The 23,807-nt window shown below is 43.1% G+C and overlaps 1 protein-coding gene across 3 annotated transcripts in view; it reads left to right on the top strand.

The window, feature by feature from the left end:
- The window catches only part of LOC126188125 (RNA-binding protein Raly-like), a 441,123-nt gene that overhangs the window by 341,073 nt on the left and 76,243 nt on the right, over positions 1 to 23,807 (top strand). For all 3 annotated transcript variants that reach the window (XM_049929600.1, XM_049929601.1, XM_049929599.1), the window contains exon 4: positions 20,691 to 20,769. In XM_049929600.1, the coding sequence (XP_049785557.1) occupies positions 20,691 to 20,769 (79 nt within the window). The remainder of the gene's footprint in view (positions 1 to 20,690; positions 20,770 to 23,807) is intronic.

The following is a 23,807-nucleotide window of genomic DNA, read 5'->3' as shown; positions in this document are numbered from 1 at the left end:
CATGACGCACCAAACATTGAAAAACGAAATTGGACATTGGTTTCCACGGTAACGTGTGGATTGTCCTGCGACCATCGGTAATAATTACATCTGTTGTTGATTTCATTCCCTGTAAACATAGCTTCATCAGTGAAGTGCATTAATGGACGCTAATGATACTTTTCGCTAACGCGATACAAAATTCGTGTGGCACTGCTGCCAAGTCCGCAGCTCGTGGTCGTGTGGTAGCGTTCTCGCTTCCCACTCCCGGGTTCCCGGGTTCGATTCCTGGCGGGGTCAGGGATTTTCTCTGCCTCGTGATGACTGCGTATCTTTCTTATATTTGTTGCACATTCTAAGCGTTTGCCCGCCGAAGTAGTCGAGCGGTTCCAGGCGCTTCAGTCTGGGACCGCACGACCGCTACAGTCGCAGGTTCGAATCCTCGGGCATGGATGTGTGTGCTATCCTTAGGTTAGTTAGGTTTAAGTAGTTCTAAGTTCTAGGGGACTGATGACCATAGATGTTAAGTCCCATAGTGCTCAGAGGCATTTGAACCATTTGAACTGCTGCCAATGTGAAGAATATGGACACATTGTGTGGGGAACAAGTAAAAGCTTTCCGCATTTGATGTTCGCCATACAGTTGTTCGCGGGACACGGATGAGTTCAGCAATCCACCGTGTGCCTTTTTAGCAGTGTATGAAGATGGACATATCCGAAAGAACAGATAACATTTTCATATAGTTAAAGGTAACCGGATATTGACCTTCTTCTTCTGTGCTGATGCACACGCATGTCCCGAACTCTTACGGGATTCGGTCAGATTGTCTGCCGCGAGTAATGAGTGTAATGGGCAAGGGCACTACGAATGTAGTGTGTGGACATGAAGTCGAGAATTTGGGACTCATGGGGAGCGTGCAAGGGATAAATCTCTGCAGTCGCACTATCCTCTGTGCCCTCGGTGGCTCAGATGGGAGAGAGCGTCTGCCATGTAAGCAGCAGATTCCGGGTTCGACTCCCGGTCGGAGGACACATTTTCAACTTTCCCCCTTGATGTTTATAAACGTCTGTCGACAGCTTAGGGTCTTCATTTACACTACTGGCCATTAAAATTGCTACACCACGAAGAAATGTAGATGATAATCGGCTATTCACTGGACAAATCTGTTATACTAGAACTGACATATGATTACATTTTCACGCGATTTGGGTGCATAGATTCTGAGAAATCAGTACCCAGAACAACCACATCTGACCGTAATAACGGCCTTGATACGCCTGAGCATTGAGTCAAACAGAGCTTGGATTGCGTGTACAGGTACAGCTGCCCATGCAGCTTCAACACGATACCACAGTTCATCAAGAGTAGTGACTGGCGTATTGTGACGAGCCAGTTGCTCGCCCACCACTGACTGGACGTTTTCAATTGGTGAGAGATCTGGAGAATGTGCTGGCCAGGGCAGCAGTCGAACATATTCTGTACCCAGAAAGGCCTGTACAGGACCTGCAACATGCGGTCGTCCATTATCCTTCTGAAATTTAGTGTTTCGCAAGAATCGAATGAAGGGTAGAGCCACGTTTCGTAACACATCTGAAATGTAACGTTCACTGTTGAAAGTGTCGTCAGTGAGAACAAGAGGTGACCGAGACGTGTAACCAATGGCACCCCATACCATCACGCCGGGTGATACGCCAGTATGGCGATGACGAATACACGCTTCCAATGTGCGTTCACCGCGATGTCGCCAAACACGGATGCGACCATCATGATGCTGTAAACAGAACGTGGATTCATCCGAAAAAATGACGTTTTGCCATTCGTGCACCCAGGTTCGTCGTTGAGTACACCGTCGCAGGCGCTCCTGTCTGTGATGCAGCGTCAGTGGCAACCGCAGCCATGGACTCCGAGCTGATACTGCATGCTGCTGCAAACGTCGTCGAACTGTTCGTGCAGATGGTTGTTGTCTTGCAAACATCCCCATCTATTTAACTCAAGGATCGAGACGCGGCTGCACGATCCGTTACAGCCGTGCGGATAAGATGCCTGTCATCTCGAGTGCTAGTGATACGAGGACGTTGGGATCCAGCGCGGAGTTCCCTATTACCCTCCTGAACCCACCGATTCCATATTCTGCTGACAGTCATTGGATCTCGACCAACGCGAGCAGCAATGTCGCGATACGATAAACCGCAATCGCGATAGGCTACATAAAGGTTTAAATGGCTCTGAGCCCCTAGAACTTAGAACTACTTAAACCTAACTAACTTAAGGACATCACACACATCCATGCCCCAGGCAGGATTCGAACCTGCGACCGTAGCGGTCACGCGGTTCCAGACTGAAACGCCTAGATCGCACGGCCACATCGGCCGGCGCGATAGGCTACAATCCGACCTTTATAAAAGTCGGAAACGTGATGGTACCCATTTCTCTTCCTTACACGATGCCTCACAACAACGTGTCACCAGGAAACGCCGGTAACTGCTGTTTGTTTATGAGAAATCGGTTGGAAACTATCCTCATGTCAGCACGTTGTAGGTGTCGCCACCGTCGCGAACCTTGTGTGAATGCTCTGAAATAATAATCATTTGCATATGACAGCATCTTCTTCCTGTCGGTTAAATTTCGCGTCTGTAGCACGTCATCTTCATGGTGTAGCAATTTTTATGGCCAGAAGTGTAATTATCATTTCATTTTCGGCAGTGCGTTGCTGTTCCTACACAGGTTGTTGAACTATGCGTTCAGAAGAAAAATGCGAACTTGGAAGAATACCTGTTTCACGTAATGTGCTGAAAAGTCTGATAAACAGTCTACGATCAGGAAATCTAAGAGAGGCAAACGCCTATGGTCTTATTCGATATCAGCAGGAGCACTGTCATTGCAGACGCCGTATACGTAGAGCACGTCTGCATATTTTTCATTAGTGTGGATATACGGTATTCTAGCGATCGCATTTACAAATACAGTTAGTCGATGTTTCTGTTGACACGCTCAATCCCTCGTACTATTTCGCTCAGAATACACCATGGGCAGCTGCGCGTTCAACGGGCCGGTTTAATGGCTGGTTTAATATTAGAAAATCGTCTCCAGCAAAGAAGTGGAAAGCAGCGAATTTCTCTTAGTGTAGCTCTTAGTTCCATGAATAGCTCCGTTGCCAAATGTATTTGCTTGTTCATTATCTTTGAAAAAGTGAAATTGAAAATTCTAAGATATCTTCATTGTTTCGTTACGTGTGTATGTAATTGGATTTTAGATACAATTTCGTGGCATTTACTGTAATGGTGCAGTAACACTAATGTACTTCGTTGACTCCTTATACCAATAGTAGTGATTTAGTTCTCTCATACTCCACTAGCAGACACAGCGAGGGAGAAACGACTGACTACATGACAGTGCACGTGACATATTTCTTAGCTTGTTATTGGTTGGGTGTTTGACATGGGGGGAGGGGACAAACAGCGAGGTCGTCGGTCCCATTGCATTAGAGGAGGATGGGAAAGGAAGTCGGCCGTACCCTATCGAAGGAAGCATTCAGGCATTTGCCTGAAGCGATTTAGAGAAATCAGGGAAAACCTAAATGTGGACGGTTGTACGCGGGTTTCAACCGACGTCCTCCCGACTACGAGTCCAGTGTGCTAACCACTGCGCCACCGCGCTCGCTCAACTTACTACCATGACCACGAGATATACGATGGTGCCATCATAATGGTTCCGCAGTCTCCCTCGAAAGCTAGTTGTGCCAATTTACACAGCACGGTTTGACGGAAATTATGCCAACTGCATAACGATGCGGGAGACAATTTAAATCACCCCACTAAGAACGAAAAATGGGTAAAAACAGAAAAATTTCATCATGATCGATCGGTTGAGAAAATATTCCCTATTAGTCCCCCTTCGGATCCTCTAGTGGTCCCCTGAAGGGAACTGCTGATGGGGAGAACACCATGAAGATTGAATAATCAAGGAGATGGTAATACTCCACGACTCGGAGCTTGGAATGTCAGAAACCTGAATGTGGTATGCGAAGCCAGAAAATCATCATCATCATTTAAGACTGCTTATGCCTTTCAGCGTTCAGTCTGGAGCATAGCCCCCCCTTATACAGTTCCTCCATGATCCCCTATTCAGTGCTAACATTGGTGCCTCTTCTGATGTTAAACCTATTACTTCAAAATCATTCTTAACCGAATCCAGGTACCTTCTCCTCGGTCTGCCCCGACTCCTCCTACCCTCTACAGCTGAATCCACGAGTCTCTTGGGTAACCTTGCTTCTCCCATGCGTGTAACATGACCCCACCATCTAAGCCTGTTCACCCTGACTGCTACATCTATAGAGTTCATTCCCAGTTTTTCTTTGATTTCCTCATTGTGGATACCCTCCTGCCATTGTTCCCATCTACTAGTACCTGCAATCATCCTAGCTACTTTCATATCCGTAACCTCAACCTTGTTGATACGGTAACCTGAATCCACCCAGCTTTCGCTCGCATACAACAAAGTTGGTTGAAAGATTGAACGGTGCACAGATAACTTAGTCTTGGTACTGACTTCCTTCTTGCAGAAGAGAGTAGATCGTAGCTGAGCGCTCACTGCATTAGCTTTGCTACACCTCGCTTCCAGTTCTTTCACTATGTTGCCGTCCTGTGAGAATATGCATCCTAAGTACTTGACACCGTCCATCTGTTCTAACTTTGTTCCTCCTATTTGGCACTCAATCCGTTTATATTTCTTTCCCACTGACATTACTTTCGTTTTGGAGATGCTAATCTTCATACCATAGTCCTTACATTTCTGATCTAGCTCTGAAATATTACTTTGCAAACTTTCAATCGAATCTGCCATCACAACTAAGTCATCCGCATATGCAAGACTGCTTATTTTGTGTTCACGTATCTTAATCTCACCCAGCCAGTCTATTGTTTTCAACATATGATCCATAAATAATATGAACAACAGTGGAGGCAGGTTGCAGCCTTGTCTTACCCCTGAAACTACTCTGAACCATGAACTCAATTTACCGTCAACTCTAACTGCTGCCTGAGTATCCATGTAAAGACCTTTAATTGCTTGCAAAAGTTTGCCTCCTATTCCATAATCTTGTAGAACAGACAATAACTTCCTCCTAGGAACCCGGTCATATGCCTTTTCTAGATCTATAAAGCATAGATACAATTCCCTGTTCCACTCATAACACTTCTCCATTATTTGACGTAAGCTAAAGATCTGGTCCTGACAACCTCTAAGAGGCCTAAACCCACACTGATTTTCATCCAATTGGTCCTCAACTAATACTCGCACTTTCCTTTCAACAATACCTGAGAAGATTTTACCCACAACGCTGATTAAAGAGATACCTCTGTAGTTGTTACAATCTTTTCTGTTTCCATGTTTAAAGATTGGTGTGATTACTGCTTTTGTCCAGTCTGATGGAACCTGTCCCGACTCCCAGGCCATTTCAATTATCCTGTGTAGCCAGAAAATGTGAAACGGAAAGTCCTGAAGCATTTCTGGTCGGAAGAATGTCGATTCATGTCAACAGCAACAGAAAATGGACTAACGGGAGTAAGATTCGTCATGAAAAGGAAAAATTGTAGTAGAATAAGTTACTGTGAACTGTACAGACGTAGGCTTATTCTCAACAGACTCGTCAACTAACGAAGCAGAAAGTGAAGAGACAGAAGTATATAACGCTGAACGGTTCACACAGCGACTTGAAAATCTAATTATCATAGTGGACTGGAACTCTGTAGCAGAAAAATGAATATGAGAAAGACTTACGTGAGAATACGTGATTGCAGGAACGAGAGAAAATACGCACTAAATTATTGGAGTATATTGGACGAACAGAAAGTTTGAAATCAGATTTAAAGGCCATACGAGAAACTGTCAATGTAACCAACCACGTTTTGACGTACATCCAAGCCAAAATTATAAGGCACAACAAATCGAAAATGCTTTGCAGGTTCTACATCAAATACCTAAAGGTCAAGCTATGAACATTTTGGAAGAGCTGGAAATTTACACATACACAAAAAAAATCTGGACCACATCTTGAACGAACAAACAGATCTGAAATGTAAAAGCGACTTAGAAAACATAATTGAAATGATAGAAAAGTAGAAGGATAAAAATGACACAGCACATAAAAACAATGGATAACCTTAAGCATCATATAACTACAAATTTAGAATCACTGAAACTCAGTAACCATGTCTGAACTTCGGTGCTGTTATTTCCTGTGCAAACATAAAGCATCGCTGGAACCAAACCTGTCGAACAACTGCCAACAAGTACTATATAAGATCACTGAAAGTCCAATAAAAGAGAACCACATGATTTATAGTAACGACATACGACCAGTCAGAAAACTTGGTCCAAGATGCTTTATGGACATCATTCCACTTAGACATAAACAAATACATGGGCGTAAGTGTACTATTCCTCCGAAATGAGCTCGTTGTCAATCAATGAAATCATCACGAGTTAAATAACTGAGTTTGCACCTAACCTTGTACCAGCTGAGTGAAAATGTAATATTTTCAGCTTACGTGCGCTACGGGCCAAGTCGAGAAGAAACTATGGAAAAACATTTGTGAGCCGTGACTATTCACCGAAACCGCCACAGCGCGCCATCATGACACTACCTCTGGTGTTTGTTTGACTCGGAGGCTTATACACTGCGGTGACAAAACTGATGCGATAGCGAGAAGCACATATACAGATCGCGGTAGTATCGCATACACAAAATATAATAACGTCGAGTGAGGTGGCGCAGTGACTAACACACTGGACTCGCATTCGGGAGGACGACGGTTCAATTCCGCGTCTGGTCATCCTGATTTAGGTTTTCCGTGATTTCCCTAAATCGCTCCAGGCAAATGCCGGGATGGTTCCTTTGAAAGGGCACGGACGACTTCCTTCCCCGTCCTTCCCTAACTGATGAGACTGATGACCTCACTGTCTGGTCTCCTCCCCCAAACATTCCAGTCAAATCCAAAATACAACAGGGAAGTGCACTGACGGAACTACCATTTGTACACAGGTATTGACGTGAAAAGGTTTCCGACGTGATTGCGGCCACCAGACAGGAATTAGACTTTGAACGCGGAATGGTAGTTGGAGTAAGATCCATGGTACATTCAATTTCAAAAATGTTTGAGGATTCAGTATTCCAAGATTCACAGCGATAAGAGTGTGCCGACAATACCAAATTTCAGGCATCAACTCTCTCCAAGGACAACGCAGTGGTCTACGGTCTTGAACTATCGACCGAGAGCAGCGGCTTTGCGTAGAGTTGTCAGTGCTAACAGACAAGGAACACTGCGTGAAGAGACCGCAGAAATCAATGTGGGACGTACGACGAACGTATCCGTTAGGACACTACGGCGACATTTGGTGTTTATGGGCAGGTGACCGATGCGAGTGCCTTTGCTAACAGCACGAGATCGCCTGCAGCGCCTCCTCTGGGGTCGTGGTCACATCGGTTGGACACTAGACGACTGGAAAACCGTGGTGCCGATTTCAGTTGCTAAGAGCTGATTGCAGGTTTCGACCCCACGACGTCATGGACCGTGGTTGCCAACATGGCACTGTGCAAGTTGGTGGTGGCTCCATAATGGTGTGGGCTGTGTTTACTTGGAATGAACTGGGTCCCGTGGTCAACTGAACCGATCATTGAGTGGAAATAGTTACGATGATCTGCTTGCAAAGAAGTTGCACTCTCGTTGCTGCCTCTGGATCACTGGGGCTTGAATTTCATTCCCGTTCGGGTCGTGGATTTTCCTCGCCCGGGTCTGGGTGTTTTTGTTGTGCTCATGATTTCATCATCATTCAGGAAAAGCGGCGAAACTGAACAGTGAAAAGATTGGGAATTTGTACGGACGCCGATAACAACGTGTGAGACCTGAGTTTCTCCTGGCGTATACAACTTTCAAATAACTTCCGGGAATTCAGCCAGGTAACACTTTCAGCGACCGCCGATATTTCGGCGGGAGAACACCCCGCCATTTTCAAGGCAAACTGCAACGGACAGGCGGCGTACATGCAAATTTAATACCTCGGTTCTCGGACCGAAGCAGGAAAGATAACACACACACACACACACACACACACACACACACACACACACACACACTGAACACTAGTGCCACCAAAGATGACCAAAGTCAGAGCTATCGATAGTGAGACTATGAATTCGCAGGTGAGGCAGCATTGACTCTGTTCCTCTGTTTTTGACAAGGGAGAGAGCCGGATTCCAAACAGAGTTTAAACAGAAACCTCCATCCCTGTTACCGAGGTTGCTCGCTAATTTAATCTCAACTGCCTCCCTAATCACACTGTCCCAATAGCTGGACGTGCATGCCAATATCTCGGTGTTATTATATAACATGGGGTGACCAGTATCCAAGCAATGTTCGGCAATAGCAGATCTATTTGGCTGCTGTAATCGTGTGTGCCGTTTATGCTCAGTACATCTGTCCTCCACGGTCCTGATAGTTTGACCAATATATGCCATGCCGCAGCTACAAGGGACACGATATACACCCGCCTTACGCAGTCCAAGATCATCTTTAACGGAACTCAAAAGTGCTCTAATTTTAGATGGAGGTCGGAAAACACATTTCAGATCGTATTTCCGTAAAATACGACCGATCTTATTGGACGTGTTTCCTACGTAAGCCAAGAAGGCAGTAGACTTAGGTGTTGACTCAGAATTATCATCAATCACCTGATGTACAGTTGGTCCATAGCGCAACACACGTTCAATCTGTCTATCACTGTAACCATTTTGACGAAATGTAACTTCAAGATGGGACAGCTCAGCTGGCAAAGTCTCAGCGTCAGAAACGACATGTGCCCTGTGTACCAAGGTACGAAGTACCCCTTCACGCTGAGCCGAATGGTGACAACTATTAACTTGTAAGTACAAGTCGGTGTGAGTACGTTTCCTGTAGACTGCATGTCCCAATGATCCATCATCCTTCCTCCTAACCAACACGTCGAGAAAGGGAAGGCAACCATCCTCTTCCACCTCCATCGTAAAACGAATGTTCGGGTGGATCGAGTTCAGATGTTCTAGAAAGACATTCAAATTCTCCCTACCGTGAGGCCAAACAACGAAGGTATCGTCAACGTATCTAAAGAAACAGGCGGGTTTTAAAGGCGCCGACTCCAATGCACGTTCCTCGAAGTCTTCCATAAACAAATTTGCGATCACAGGAGACAACGGACTACCCATCGCAACTCCATCTGTCTGCTCGTAATACTGGTCATTAAATAAAAAGTAAGTGGATGTCAACACATGCCTAAAGAGATTAGTTAAATCAGCACCAAACCTGGCTTCAATTAACCGCAACGAATCAGACAGAGGAACACGAGTGAAGAGAGAGACCACATCGAAACTCACTGAAATATCAGAGTCATTCAGCCTCAGTCCCTCCAAACGACGTAAAAAAATCAGCTGAGTTCCTGATATGATGTTCACACCGTCCTACTTGTGGACTCAACAGAGAAGCAAGATGCTTGGATACACGATATGTCGGGGCGCCGATGTTACTCACTATAGGACGGAAAGGAACCCCTTCCTTATGAATCTTTGGAAGGCCATATAACCTAGGGGGAACCGCACTATAGGTGTTAAGCCTCTTGATTGTGTCTTGCGACAAACCACTTTTCTTTAGGAGGCTGTTGGTCTTTCTCTCAACACTTTTCGTGGGGTCAGCATCGATTCTGCGATACGTTGAATCAGATAGTAAACTTTGCATCTTTTGTACATAATCATGCTTATTTAAAACAACGGTCGCTGAAAGTGTTACCTGGCTGAATTCCCGGAAGTTATTTGAAAGATAACCACGTGGTTGAGCGCCTCACAAACCAAATTCATTATTATCAAATACAGCTGTTAATGGACTTCAAGTTCCCAAACAACGATGGAATATTTATGGATGATAATGAGCAGGTCATCGGATCACAATTGTTCGCGACTGGTTTGAAGAATATTGTGGACAGTTCAAGCGAAAGATCTGGCAGTCCTTAACGCCCGACTCGCAACATATCGATCATTTATGGGACATAATCGAGAGGTCACTTCGTGCACATAATCCTGCAGCGGCAACGCTTTCGCAGCTGTTGACGGCTATGAGGCAGCGTGGCTCATTATTTCTGCAAGGGAATTCCAACGACTTGTTGAGTCCATGCAACGTCGAGCTGTTGCACTACGCTGGGAGAAAGGAGATCCGACACGATATTAAGTGTAATCTCAAGACTTTTGTCACGTCAGAGTAATGCACGTGCGCGAGGCAGGAAGGAGGGCGTATTAGACAACGGAATGAGCGTGCGGAGATAACTCAGGAAACAGTAACCATCGCGACGAGGCTAGTTCGAGGAACACACATGTCAGTCGTACTGGTAGTATCGCCGAACTCGGGAAGTATATTGCCGAGCTGTACACAGTGTCAGCGCCTTGGGTCATTAAGAGCCTGTGGTTTGCTTCCGTATCCGGGCTGATCGGAGACGGCAATATACGGCGGCACGGCGAGTTCTACGTCTTTAGTTTATCGCGTGCCTATAATGGAGTTAGAGAGCGAGATTTTCGGTGTGGGCAAGCGCTTGCGCCGCGTCTATCGCTGTTATTGACATTACGGTGCGTGTCTTACTAAAACATGTGTCCGTCGTAGCCCAGAACAAATTTTTGAGTATAGAACTAACTGATTATCGTTAGTTTAACGTCAGTTGTCTGGAATCAGCTGTACTGAATTCATCATGCTCTGAGTTGCTGAGGATAGCGTGTCGGAAGTATGCTTAAAATGGTAGTGTGCGTCTGAGCTCTCCATCTAATGCTCACAGACAAGAGCTGTTGATTTTATTATTTTGTTATCATTACCCTGTGATATACATGAAGATGGTATCTGTCTGTTGTTTCGAACATGTTCGAAAGAACAGATACCATCTTCATATATATATATATATATTTAAGGCTCACCGGCCATTTGACCATCTTCCTCTGTGCAGATGCACAAACAGTGAACGAACCCTTTACGGGAATCGGTGATAAACCCGCGAGTAATGAGTATAATGGGCAGGGGGACTATGAATATAGTGCGGAACAATAAAATGGGAATGTGGGTCTCACGGGAGGCGTGCCAGAGATTAGTCCCTGCAGTCGCAATCTCCTCTGTGTCCTCGAGGGCTCAGTTGGATAGAGCGTCTGCCATGTAAGCAGGAGATGCCGGGTTCGAGTCTAGGTCGGGGCACATATTTTCCACTGTGTCCGCTGACTTATATCAAGGCCAGTTTGCAGCTAATGGTATTCATTTCATTGTAATTACCCAGTCACTTTAAAAGCTGCGTCTGTGGCGTTTCCGACAATTGGGCGTATTTTACGATAATTATAAGTAATTTAAAATCAGTTACAGCCTTTTTCACACCACAGCGTAGTAGTTTCTGCCAGAGAACAGAAGAGTGGAAAGTATCGTCTGGAAGTTCAAGGTCCTTGAAAAACATGACGATAGAGCACTAATTACTTTCATTAATTAATAAAACGTTATCAAGTAGCATTGACAAGAATAGTATTTTAGTGACATTTGAAAGAATTTTATTTCTTTCTAATCTTAAGGCTTAAATACATTGTAATGTGTTTTAAGTATTTAATTTTTTTATTCGGTTAAAATGCTTAATATTCTGTACCCTGTAACAGTATAATCTTTTCAAAGTTCTGTACTTTCTAGAGATAATATTGGTGGTGAGTAACATTAACGGTAGGCTAATTGTCAATGATGTGAACAGGCCAGTTTAAACTCTGTGCAAAATTAAGAAACACATGTTTTGAAAGAAATGGTATTTTGATAGGCAAATCCATCAGCATGCTCCTCTTCCTAATTAAATCGTTCTCTGCCACCGTTCCCAATTATTTTTACAACTGTGATAATAGACAACGTAAGAATAAATCAAAATGGAGGTGAAAGTTAACAATCTGCTGAAATTAACAAGTACCTATATTTGTGAGAAATATATTGATAAGTTGATATATATATATATATATATATATATATATATATATATATATATATATATATATATATATATATATTCGGTCCACTATTTCATAATTTTGGAAAGTAGAATAATCGCGAAATGGACGAAGAATAATTCAAAACACGAACGAGAAAATGAAGAAGTGTGTAGGAATGTGTTTCCTACAAGAAGAAAGTTTAAGAACGGTGTATCAAAATAGACTCATGCAGTATCTAACGAAACATTCACTGATCAAGTTGCTAATACAGGGTTGGGAGACTATGATACAGCCAATGTATAAAACTGGAAATAAAATTTTAGGACAAAGAGAAATTAAGAAAGAAAAAGGGTTTGAGCGTGTGGAAGGAAGAAGTAAAAGTAGGAGTTGAAGATAAATGGATAGCATACAAGCTATACTTACAAACTAAAACAGATATATCCTATAATGTATATAAAAAGAAAAGAATAACTGCCAAGAGAATAACCAAAAAGGCTCATGAGGAAGCACGTTTTAAGTTTATAACTTAGGCAGAAGATGATGTACGTGGGAGGCAGCTAATTGGGAATAAACTGATTAAGCACATAAATAAATCAGATACAGTATACTGCAAGAATAAACGTAATGAGTTAAAAGAATGAATAAAACATTAGAAACAATTGTGGTGCAATGACGTAAATGAAATAGAAACAGACAGCTGTCACTGAAATAACCTTCCAGCAGTAGAGCCTGCATCATTACAAGAATTAGACACAGTATTAAGATCTCCAAACAATTGGAAGGCACCTGGTGTTAATATGCAACTTGTAAAGTTATGTAGTATTCAAATTAACAATTTTACATTAGTCAATAAATTTTGGGGAAATAGCCAAATACCTCTCTCTTGGTCAACAGCTCCAGTTCAAAATCCATATAGTATAGGGGACTTAGTCTCATGAATGTAGGATATAAAATCAATGCGAAAATAATAAATAACAGATTAAAAACTTTTGCTAATTGTCTACTAGCAGGAGAGCAAAGCGGGTTTAGAAAAGGGAGATCTTGCGTGGATAATGTCTTCACCAGGCGACAGATAGTAGAATAAGGTAGAGAAAAGAATTGAGAAACACATTTAACTTTGATATATTTTATAAGACGTTTGACAGGCTACATCGAATAAAATTGTCAGACCGGGAAAACGAAGACTGTAAACACAGCTAATTTTAGTAGTAAGAAGTCTGTATATAAATACTAATTTTATCAAATCACAGGGATTAAAAGATGTTTATAGATGTTAGCAAATACGAAAATGGTATTTTCGACTTTGGTGTGTCCATTTGAAATTGGGTCTTGGACGGAAACTAGTCATCGAATGAAAAGTAAAATATTTGAAACTCTGACTGGTTTTTCGTTCTCTTGATTAACAGAAGTTGCTGACCCAAGTTGCTCCAGCATGCTGGAAGTCACTAAATATCTTGGTTGCAACATATACTGTATTGGTATAATGGAAAAGACATTGAGCAAACAGTTACCAAATTTCATACTGTATGTAATGCAGCCCACAGAATTTTTCAAAATAACGTTAGGAAAGAGACGAAAGTGGCTTTACCCACACTTCTTTATGGCAGCGAAGCCTTGGTTGCCTGTTAGAAAGTAACAGAGTAAACTGCATTCAGCGGAAAAGAGATTTCTGTTGAGTGTTAAGGGATGCACGAGGATGGGTAATGTACGAAGTGAAGATATTTGAACATAATTATATATAGACTCTGTACATATTAAAATATTGCATAATATGCAGAACCGGTCGGACCACTTAGAAACAATGGAAAATACCTGAGGTCCCAATGCACTGCCGGTTGAAATGCCGAGTGGAAGAAGACATCGAGGTCGACCAACGACGCACTAGAGAGAACTGTGGAGTTGCAAAAGGCAAGAATGACCCCTCCATGGAGTGTAGACGAAGAAGAAGAAAGGTAAACATACTCACTGCAGTGTTAGATTTGTCATTAATACTTGGGATTTTATGTCAACATGGCCGCTGCCAGTCAGACGAAAATGCATCCACAGAGAATAGAAACAACGAGAACTGAACGGATACTGAAGCTGACACATGCGCGAAATCGGCTTGAAACATAAAAGGATAAATGTGCTATGATTAGTTTCCTACAAAAATAGATAGAGAAGCTACATTTTCTAGTACAGTTGATGATGACGCAGTATGAGACGCTCATTATTCATATTCAAATGTAAGACTCGCAATATAGGATGAATGGAGTACTAAACTTTAGTAAGAGATTTTAGTCTACCGTTTCTATCAACGATACAACGATATACGTGTGTAATACAATTATAGTCAGTGGAAACGAGAACGAACATAAAGCGCCTGGTCCTCTGGCTCGTGTCAAAAGTCGGGTTTAAACTAAAAAGGACGCGACCTAGCAGCTCAAACTGTTTTATATCAAATGAAGGAAGCCGGTGTTAAACAGTGGCTCAGATGTTAAAGTGAAACAAACGATATATCTTCTGAGCCAAGCTACCCATCACGTCTAGCCCTTTTTTTAATCACACATTCTTTTTATCAATCCGGATTTATAATATTCAATTGCGAAAGTAATTGACAAATGAGAATGCAACCAGAATCAGTTACACCTTTCATATTAGTCGTCATTCTTTCCTTCCAAATGAACGCGAAGGACTCTACGAGGTCAGTGCAAAGAATTGTGAAACTGGATTAACAAAACATAAAGGAAAGATAAAGATGGTGGTTTAGTGCTTAAATGGTTCTACATAATACGTGTCCCTTCCACCACCCCCCTTCCCCCACACCACAAACACACACACACACACCTGAGTGCGACGCACAGAACATTAATACACTCCTGGAAATGGAAAAAAGAACACATTGACACCGGTGTGTCAGACCCCCCATACTTGCTCCAGACACTGCGAGAGGGCTGTACAAGCAATGATCACACGCACGGCACAGCGGACACACCAGGAACCGCGGTGTTGGCCGTCGAATGGCGCTAGCTGCGCAGCATTTGTGCACCGCCGCCGTCAGTGTCAGCCAGTTTGCCGTGGCATACGGAGCTCCATCGCAATCTTTAACAATGGTAGCATGCCGCGACAGCGTGGACGTGAACCGTATGTGCAGTTGACGGACTTTGAGCGAGGGCGTATAGTGGGCATGCGGGAGGCCGGGTGGACGTACCGCCGAATTGCTCAACACGTGGGGCGTGAGGTCTCCACAGTACATCGATGTTGTCGCCAGTGATCGGCGGAAGGTGCACGTGCCCGTCGACCTGGGACCGGACCGCAGCGACGCACGGATGCACGCCAAGACCGTAGGATCCTACGCAGTGCCGTAGGGGACACACCGCCACTTCCCAGCAAATTAGGGACACTGTTGCTCCTGGGGTATCGGCGAGGACCATTCGCAACCGTCTCCATGAAGCTGGGCTACGGTCCCGCACACCGTTAGGCCGTCTTCCGCTCACGCCCCAACATCGTGCAGCCCGTCTCCAGTGGTGTCGCGACAGGCGCGAATGGAGGGACGAATGGAGACGTGTCGTCTTCAGCGATGAGAGTCGCTTCTGCCTTGGTGCCAATGATGGTCGTATGCGTGTTTGGAGCCGTGCAGGTGAGCGCCACAATCAGGACTGCATACGACCGAGGCACACAGGGCCAACACTCGGCATCATGGTGTGGGGAGCGATCTCCTACACTGGCCGTACACCACTGGTGATCGTCGAGGGGACACTGAATAGTGCACGGTACATCGAAACCGTCATCGAACCCATCGTTCTACCATTCCTAGACCGGCAAGGGAACTTGCTGTTCCAACAGGACAATGCACGTCCGCATGTATCCCGTGCCACCCAACGTGCTCTAGAAGGTGTAAGTCAACTACCCTGGCCAGCAAGATCTCCGGATCTGTCCCCCATTGAGCATGTTTGGGACTGGATGAAGCGTCGTCTCACGCGGTCTGCACGTCCAGCACGAACGCTGGTCCAACTGAGGCACCAGGTGGAAAAGGCATGGCAAGCCGTTCCACAGGACTACATCCAGCATCTCTACGATCGTCTCCATGGGAGAATAGCAGCCTGCATTGCTGCGAAAGGTGGATATACACTGTACTAGTGCCGACATTGGGCATGTTCTGTTGCCTGTGTCTATGTGCCTGTGGTTCTGTCAGTGTGATCATGTGATGTATCTGACCCCAGGAATGTGTCAATAAAGTTTCCCCTTCCTGGGACAATGAATTCACGGTGTTCTTATTTCAATTTCCAGGAGTGTATGAACATGTGATACTGCCGCCAGAAAAGTCCTTCTTCGTAACGTTGGTCAACTTATGCATCAAATTCGCTTAAATGTCGGTTAAGTGATGAAAGCGTTGACACATCATGTGGATTTCAGTACTTTCTCGTTTTCTGGTATGTCTCGTTACTTGTGATGATTTTTTTATAAAAATAGAACTCTCCGTGTTTTGTATTTCAATCAAGTCACGGCAAGCGTCCACCACATGTCGTTGTTTCTGTTTGAGAGCCAAAATGTGCGGCATAAAACATACACACACTATTCTCTTCTTCAAGACATTCTGAAGCATGTGTTGAACACTTGATTTATAGATGTTAGTCGATTTCTGACGCCACAGCTTTGCCACAGTGCGGCGTTCGCTACTTAACACTACCTGCTCACAGCTGACATTTGTTGTTTCCAGAAATAAAATCATTTCGGAACTTTCTGAACAAACGATGTACAATACGATTTCAAATTATTTGAATTTGATTTCTAAAGCAACATATCTATGATCCGCAAACAAATTTTGGGTCATTGATGAAAAGGCAAAAAAAAGAACACTCTTGTGCCGTTCTGGCAGTACACATCGAATTCGTTGGGAAGTAGAATGCGGTATCACACTGAGGTCAATTCAGGAAGACTGTCCTTCAAATATGGAGATGCCACTGAAGTTTCATTTATCACAAATCGGAGGCCTACGTGTACTTTTCTTTGGTAAAGAGTATAATTTATTATTACTTGGCTTCCTCATGCCCTTTTAAGCCTTTTCAAGTTGAAATTGTGTGTCTGGTTCCGTAAAATTAAACATTTAAATGCAGTCACGTTCGGAACTAATATAATATTTTTCTTGCGTCGTTAACGGTAACGGAAAATTTAGATGCTGATACTAGGGGCTGCTTTGCCCAGTTCTGTCGACTGCTTTCTAGGTTTGCACCACCTTACCATAAGCGGATCATCCAATATATTTCTTTGTTACGGGAAGTAAAAGCTATTTACTCACTCATTATTTTGCGAATGTAGAATTTCCCGGCGTTGAAAAGTTCTCTGGCGAAAACTTCTCGGGCTTGCAGCTGGATGGTACCTTTAAGATATCGCGACATTTCGACGAGTGTCTTTCCCTATCATCTTTGCAAAAAACGATGAGCGTGACGATAGTCGAAACTTCGCGGTATCACAATGCTGTCACCCTGTCTGAAACCCAATAACTTTTCATCAGTACTACTATTTTGTCTCTTATCAACTGGTTTTATTTTATTAATTTTGTATCTGTAGCTTTCTCTTTAAAGCGTTGTCTTGGTAAGTGTATGGTTTACCTCCACTTGAGTTGGGTACTTATAACACCAGAGATACCAAGCAACGATACCTTTGAGTTCACAAATAGAGAAGATCGTCCTGGACGAAATAACAAAGAAAAACTCTTTTCCGCCATAGTTCAATACTTATCAGCTGAGGTTTTCAATCATACGACACTACAGAAGCAACAATATCCAAAAATATCATGTGTCCCATTCGGTGACGCATGGCGCAAAGTTGTGGAATTTAGTTCATAATTATGGCGTTCTATTTGGAGAAAACAAACTTGGCCGTCACTCTTCTACATTGAACAGCCAAAGAAACTGGTACAGTTGCCTAGTATCGTGTAGGGCCCACGCGAGCACGCAGAAGTGCCGCAAAACGACGTGGCATGGGTTCGAGTAATGTCTGAAGTAGTGCTGAAGGGAACTGACACCATGAATTCTGCAGGGTTGTACATAAATCCTAAGAGTACGAGGGGGTGGAGATCACTTCTGAACAGCATGTTGCAAGCATCCCACATATGCCCAATAATGTTCATGTCTGGAGAGTTTAGTGGTCAGCGGAAGTGTTCAAACTCAGAATAGTGTTCCTAGATCCACTCTTTAACAAATCTGGACGTGTGGGATTACCCAAGTTCGTCGGAATGCAAAATGGACATGAATGGATGCAGGTGATCAGACACGATGCTTGCGTACGTGTCACCTGTCAGAGTCGTATCTACACTTATCAGGGCTCCAATATCACTCCAACTGCACACGCCCCACACCATTACAAAGCCTCCACCAGCTTGAACAGTTACTTGCTGACATGCAGGGTCCATGGGTTCATGAGGTTATCTCCATACCCGTACACGTCCATCTGCTCGATACAACTTGAAACGAGACTCATCCGAACAGGCAACATGTTTCCAGTCATCAACAGTCCAATGTCGGTGTTGACTGGCCCAGGTGAGGCGTAAAGCTTCGTGTCGTGCAGTCATCAATGGTACACGACTGGGCCTTAGCCTCCGAAAGCCCATATCGATTAATGTTTCGTTGAATGGTGCGCACGCTGACACTTGTTGATTGCTCAGCACTGAAATCTGCAGCAATTTGCGGAAGGGTTACACTTCTGTCACCTTAAACGATTCTCTTCAGTCGTCGTCGGTCTCATTCTTTCCGGATCTTTTTCGGGCCGCAGCGATGTCGGAGATTTGGCGTTTTACCTGAGTCCTTATATTCACGGTACACTCGTGAAGTGGTCGTAGGGGAAAATACGCACTTCGTCGCTACCTCGAAGATGCTGTGTTCCATCGTGCGCCGACTGTACTCCACGTTCAAACACACTGAAGTATTGATAACCTGGCACTGTAGCATAAGTAATCGGTCTAACAAATGCGTCAGACGCTTGTTTTCTTTTACGAGAGGCGTTGCCGACCGCAGCGCTGTATTCTGCCGGTTTACATATCTCTGTGCTTGAATACGCTTGCCTACACCAGTTTATTTGGAGCTTTAGTATAGCTGGCCAGGTACCGCTGCTGACAGTTTCTTACACTGCCGGGATTAAAAGTGGAACTCGCCACAAAACAAGTTTTCTCCAGGAAGGCTACTAGCTGCCGTTAAACACAAAACTAGTTGAAAAAAAAACAAGATATGCTACACTTATGAAATTAGGTTCATTAAAATAGTGAGTTCAATATATCTTGAGACGCAAACAAAAACTCGTTGTATGCGACATATGTGACAGTGAAAAAATTCGCTTTATGTAAATTACCTACGTTGTTCTGTCTCCATTTGCAGCTAAGTTTCAGCCACGGTGAATTTTCTGTGCAGCACTCCATTTAATAAAATAGAAGGTCTATTAAAACCATGAAATAAGGCGTGTACGTTCTTCATAAATTACCTCACATTTATTTAATTTCGTACCTGTCCAAAGTAAAATGTAACAGTACGAATTCTCTTCTGATCTAACTTCAGTTCAATATCAAGACCAGCACAGGATAAGCTATATGCAAATAATTCCTGTTATACTGATTTTCACTGATATACACATATATTGATTGTGGTTGAGCGACATCCTCGTTATATTGGAGAAAATCTTTTTTTTTATTTTTTTATTTCAGTGTTCGAGTGTACGATCTGTTTCCCGTTCACGTTACATGTGTCTAGAACTCAGCAAATTGCCAATATAGAATTCCTAACTAATAATTCGCATAAATGATCAAATGGGATCTCTGTGGCGCTCAGTTCGCAAATGTTTATCGAAAACGAATATTTTCGGGTCAGGTATTTCCGACTAGACTTTGAGCCATGAGCAAAATCTAGCACTTCCGACTGTCGATTATTGCACGCTCATGTTTTGCACCTACAGCAAATAACGGTATATTTGTATCGATATGATGTTTGTGTGGTCTTTTATGACTTTTTCCAGAGATCAGCAGTGACAAAGCATCTCACGCGTGTATATCAGTACGTCTAGCACAGTGTATTAATACCAACGTACATACAGAATGACAATTTTTGTTTCAAGAACGTTCATTGTAGTAAGTAACATAGGTTTGGGTATTACATTCGTTTTTGTTGGTATCTAAAAATTTCCCCTCCAGGACGACTAAAGTTCGTTCTCGTTTCCACTGACGGTAGTTTTGTTACACATCTATATCGTATCGTTGATACAAACGGTAGACTAGGTTTAGTCCTTCAGTCATCCTGTGTTGCGAGCCACACATTTGAATTTGAATAATTAGCATTTCCAGCTGCGTCACCCACAACTGTACAGCCTCTCTATCTCTTTCTCCGTCTCCTACTCCCTCCCTCCCTCCCATCACACACTCTCTCTCTCTCTCTCTCTCTCTCTCTCTCTCTCTCTTTCTCTCTCTCTCTCTCTCTCTCTCTCTCTCTCTCTCACACACACACATACTCTCTCACACATACTCTCTCTCACACACATCTCTATCTTCTGTTTTCAATTCCTGTTTTTTTGTTAATATCTCATGATTAATATCAGCATACTGCAATTACGATTTTTGTGAGTGTACTTTGATACCTTCGGATTTAATTTAAGTGGAGATAACACAATTTTTTTTTGTTGTTGCGAAAAAGTCGCTGTTGTTGTGCTTTTTACTTCTAACGGAGAGTGTGTTTTTCAGATGTTAATTTGGTCGCTGAGCCAAAGCCACACCAGACCGGTAGAAAGAGGCAAAATGTTACCAAAACTGGCAACGACTGGTGAGTTTAGGCTAATTTTCACAAGGATCTTTTTGTTTTTAAACTTGCATTTTAATTTTTATTGTAAGGAACCTGTTAATTAAATTCAAATACCAAAAGTTTTTGTTTTGAATTTTGCGTACATAGAAAACGGAATTTATTTTGGTTCCCAGGAGCTGAAAGCGTTGTTAGTAATATATAGTGAAATATGTTTGAATTTGACTGTAGCAAATGTTACAGTAGAAATTGCCTAAACGACTTTTCCATTTCACTTGTCATCCTAATAGTGTGGAATTTTATTTTGAAATGTTTTTAAATAAACATGACCATACCTTCCTTTACCTGGACTGCAATTTGAAGAAAATCTTATTTTTACTTCTTTATTTGTGATAAGATACTTTTTATTCATCTCCTTATGAGGTCCGGATTGGTTTTACGATATCGGTTTTGTGTATAATACAGTATCTGTAATATACACCGAAACGGGTGGCTGCATAATACATAATGAGGAAATAATGAAGATGAAGTCGTGCGAGAACCTGTCCCCTGATATCCTTCAGTGTTAAGTACTGGAATTTATTTTATCAAACCAGTTCACGCTTGTCGACCTTACAGTTCCGCACTATAGTGTATTCAGCGTTGAGTTATAACAACGAATAGCATTTAACATGACTGGTCCATGTTTAAGTTATACGACAGACGCATTACAGCAGTACAGTTACATCAAAATAATATGCAATTCCTAACGACAGGGATGTGAGAAACTACTACGAATCACAATCTTAGAACTTATGGTGATATTTTCTAGAAGGTAATACGACAGTGTACCGACACTGTACACGACCTCCAGTGAAGGCGAATGGATCCAATGCCAGATGGTGTTTACATTTACACACACACACACACACACACACAGACGCCGACCGCGGTGGTCAAGCGGTTCTAGGCGCTTCAGTCCGGAACCGCGTTGACTGCTACGGTTGCAGGTTCGAATCCTGCCTCGGGCATGGACGTGCGTGATGTCCTTAGGTTAGTTAGGTTTAAGTAGTTCTAAGTTCTAGGGGACTAATGACCTCAGATGTTAAGTCCCATAGTGCTCAGAGCCATTTGAACCATTTTGAATCCCACACACAGACAAACACACACGAGCAAACAATTAAATCGTAGTCAAACTAAATTTAGAATTTCAATCTCGTCTTAGTGTTTGCCAGTTTTTCCGAACGTCAACAATGTCTAATACCTAGATATGCCATCGTCACTTTAAAGATATTTGCTATAATCTCTACGATTTACTATCTAGTAGTTCTCATAGTTTCCGTCAACTTTATCACGTGACAGTGCCGTATGTGCATCTCGAGAGCTTTGGCGAGAAACTGTCAGTCGACAGGGAATATACGGACTAATTTTTTTCGTAGAATGGTGACATATCTATATAGATGTACACCTACATGACTATTGGTTCAAATGGCTCTGAGTACTATGCGACTTAACTTCTGAGGACATCAGTCGCCTAGAACTTAGAACTAATTAAACCTAACTAACCTAAGGACATCACACACATCCATGCCCGAGGCAGGATTTGAACCTGCGACCGTAGCGGTTGCTCGGCTCCAGACTGTAGAGCCTATAACCGCACGGCCACTCCGGCCGGCTATATGACTAATCTGCAGTCGATAATTGTGTGTTTCGCAGACGTTTAGTAAACCATTTTCAGATTATTTCTGGACCGTCCGACTCTCGAATAGCACGTTGTAAAAATAAGCACTTAAATCTTTCTACGTGACCTCTGATTTCTCTTATTTTGTTACGATGGTCATTTATCCTTATCACTAAAGATAGTTTTGGTATGTTAGGGTTTTTATGCCCGCAGAACCTTCTCGTATAGTAATTTCGTCCACTGAAACGATATTGTTCTACCTTAAATTCTGTGAGTGTAGCCAAATAATAGCCTGACTTTTTCTGCCAACAATTTTCGGGAAGAAAATTTTCCAAACAGTTAAGAGGCACTTGAGAGGCAAGAAACATACCACGTAACATGTCCCGCAGTAGCACTGCATTTGGTGAAGTGCTCATTTCTGTCCATAGCTGTTTTGACAAAAGAAAATCTGCCGGGGGCAGTATATGCAGTGGCCAAACAGTTTCCACGCGGGTCGGAATTTAGCTCTGCCCGCAGCCACGTGACTCCGGTCTCCAGCCCGTGGCTCTGGAGGTGGACAAGCTGACTTACGAGCTCTCTCCGGCAGAGCAGAACCCATAACGGCGAGAAACAAAGCGTGAAACTGTATTTCATGTGGCGCCGCGTAGCCCTCGTATTGAGGGGGAGGGCGGTTTCTGATAAAATAACGCCCCCACAAAGTAGCGAAACCGGAAAAGAATTGTATCCATTCCTTTCCGCAGGAGTTATGTTAGGTGTATTAATCCATTCTTTACCCACAGGGGAGAACGTTTTCCTTGTGAATCGCGATGCTAGAATTACGTAGTGCGTCAGATGTGTATTTAATTTATTCCTTTAGAGCATGGTAGTTAGCAATGAGATATTTCAAACATGTTCTTCAAAATAATGCTCAGCTTTGTTTGATAAAGAGAAGCATGGCCAACATGTAAACGGATAAATTATGTGGAATTAGTATATCACGTCGATTTCATATACTTACTTATTCTGTCAGTCGGCCATCTACGGACTAAGATACCCTTCCAACTATTATCAAACTCTTTTCGTGTGTTTTTCTCATTTTTCACATGTTATTCATGAATGCATTGTGTCTATAATGGCCTTCATCTAATTATTTGAAGCCTTAGTTCATTTGTTTTCGCTGAAAAGCTCAAACGTCACTACAGCTGGTCTGAAAATTCCTCGGGCTTCTGCCTTTTCTGTCTGCATGTCTGAGTCTCCTCAATCCTTTTTACCATGCTTCTCTTATTTTCGGTTCGAGTGAAGAATGCCTAAGATGCGTTTCGTCCCTTTGTAGCCGTTCATTCTTCTTATAAAGCCACAGCTGTGTAATTTTCTCCAATTTTAAAGTACATTCCTTGCTTCCCGTTTTATATACATCCCCTTT

This window comes from Schistocerca cancellata, chromosome 5 (assembly GCF_023864275.1).
Source record: "Schistocerca cancellata isolate TAMUIC-IGC-003103 chromosome 5, iqSchCanc2.1, whole genome shotgun sequence".
Taxonomy (NCBI): domain Eukaryota; kingdom Metazoa; phylum Arthropoda; class Insecta; order Orthoptera; family Acrididae; genus Schistocerca; species Schistocerca cancellata.
The sequence above is the reverse complement of the archived record's forward strand: the minus strand, read 5'-3'. Positions and strand labels throughout refer to the sequence as shown.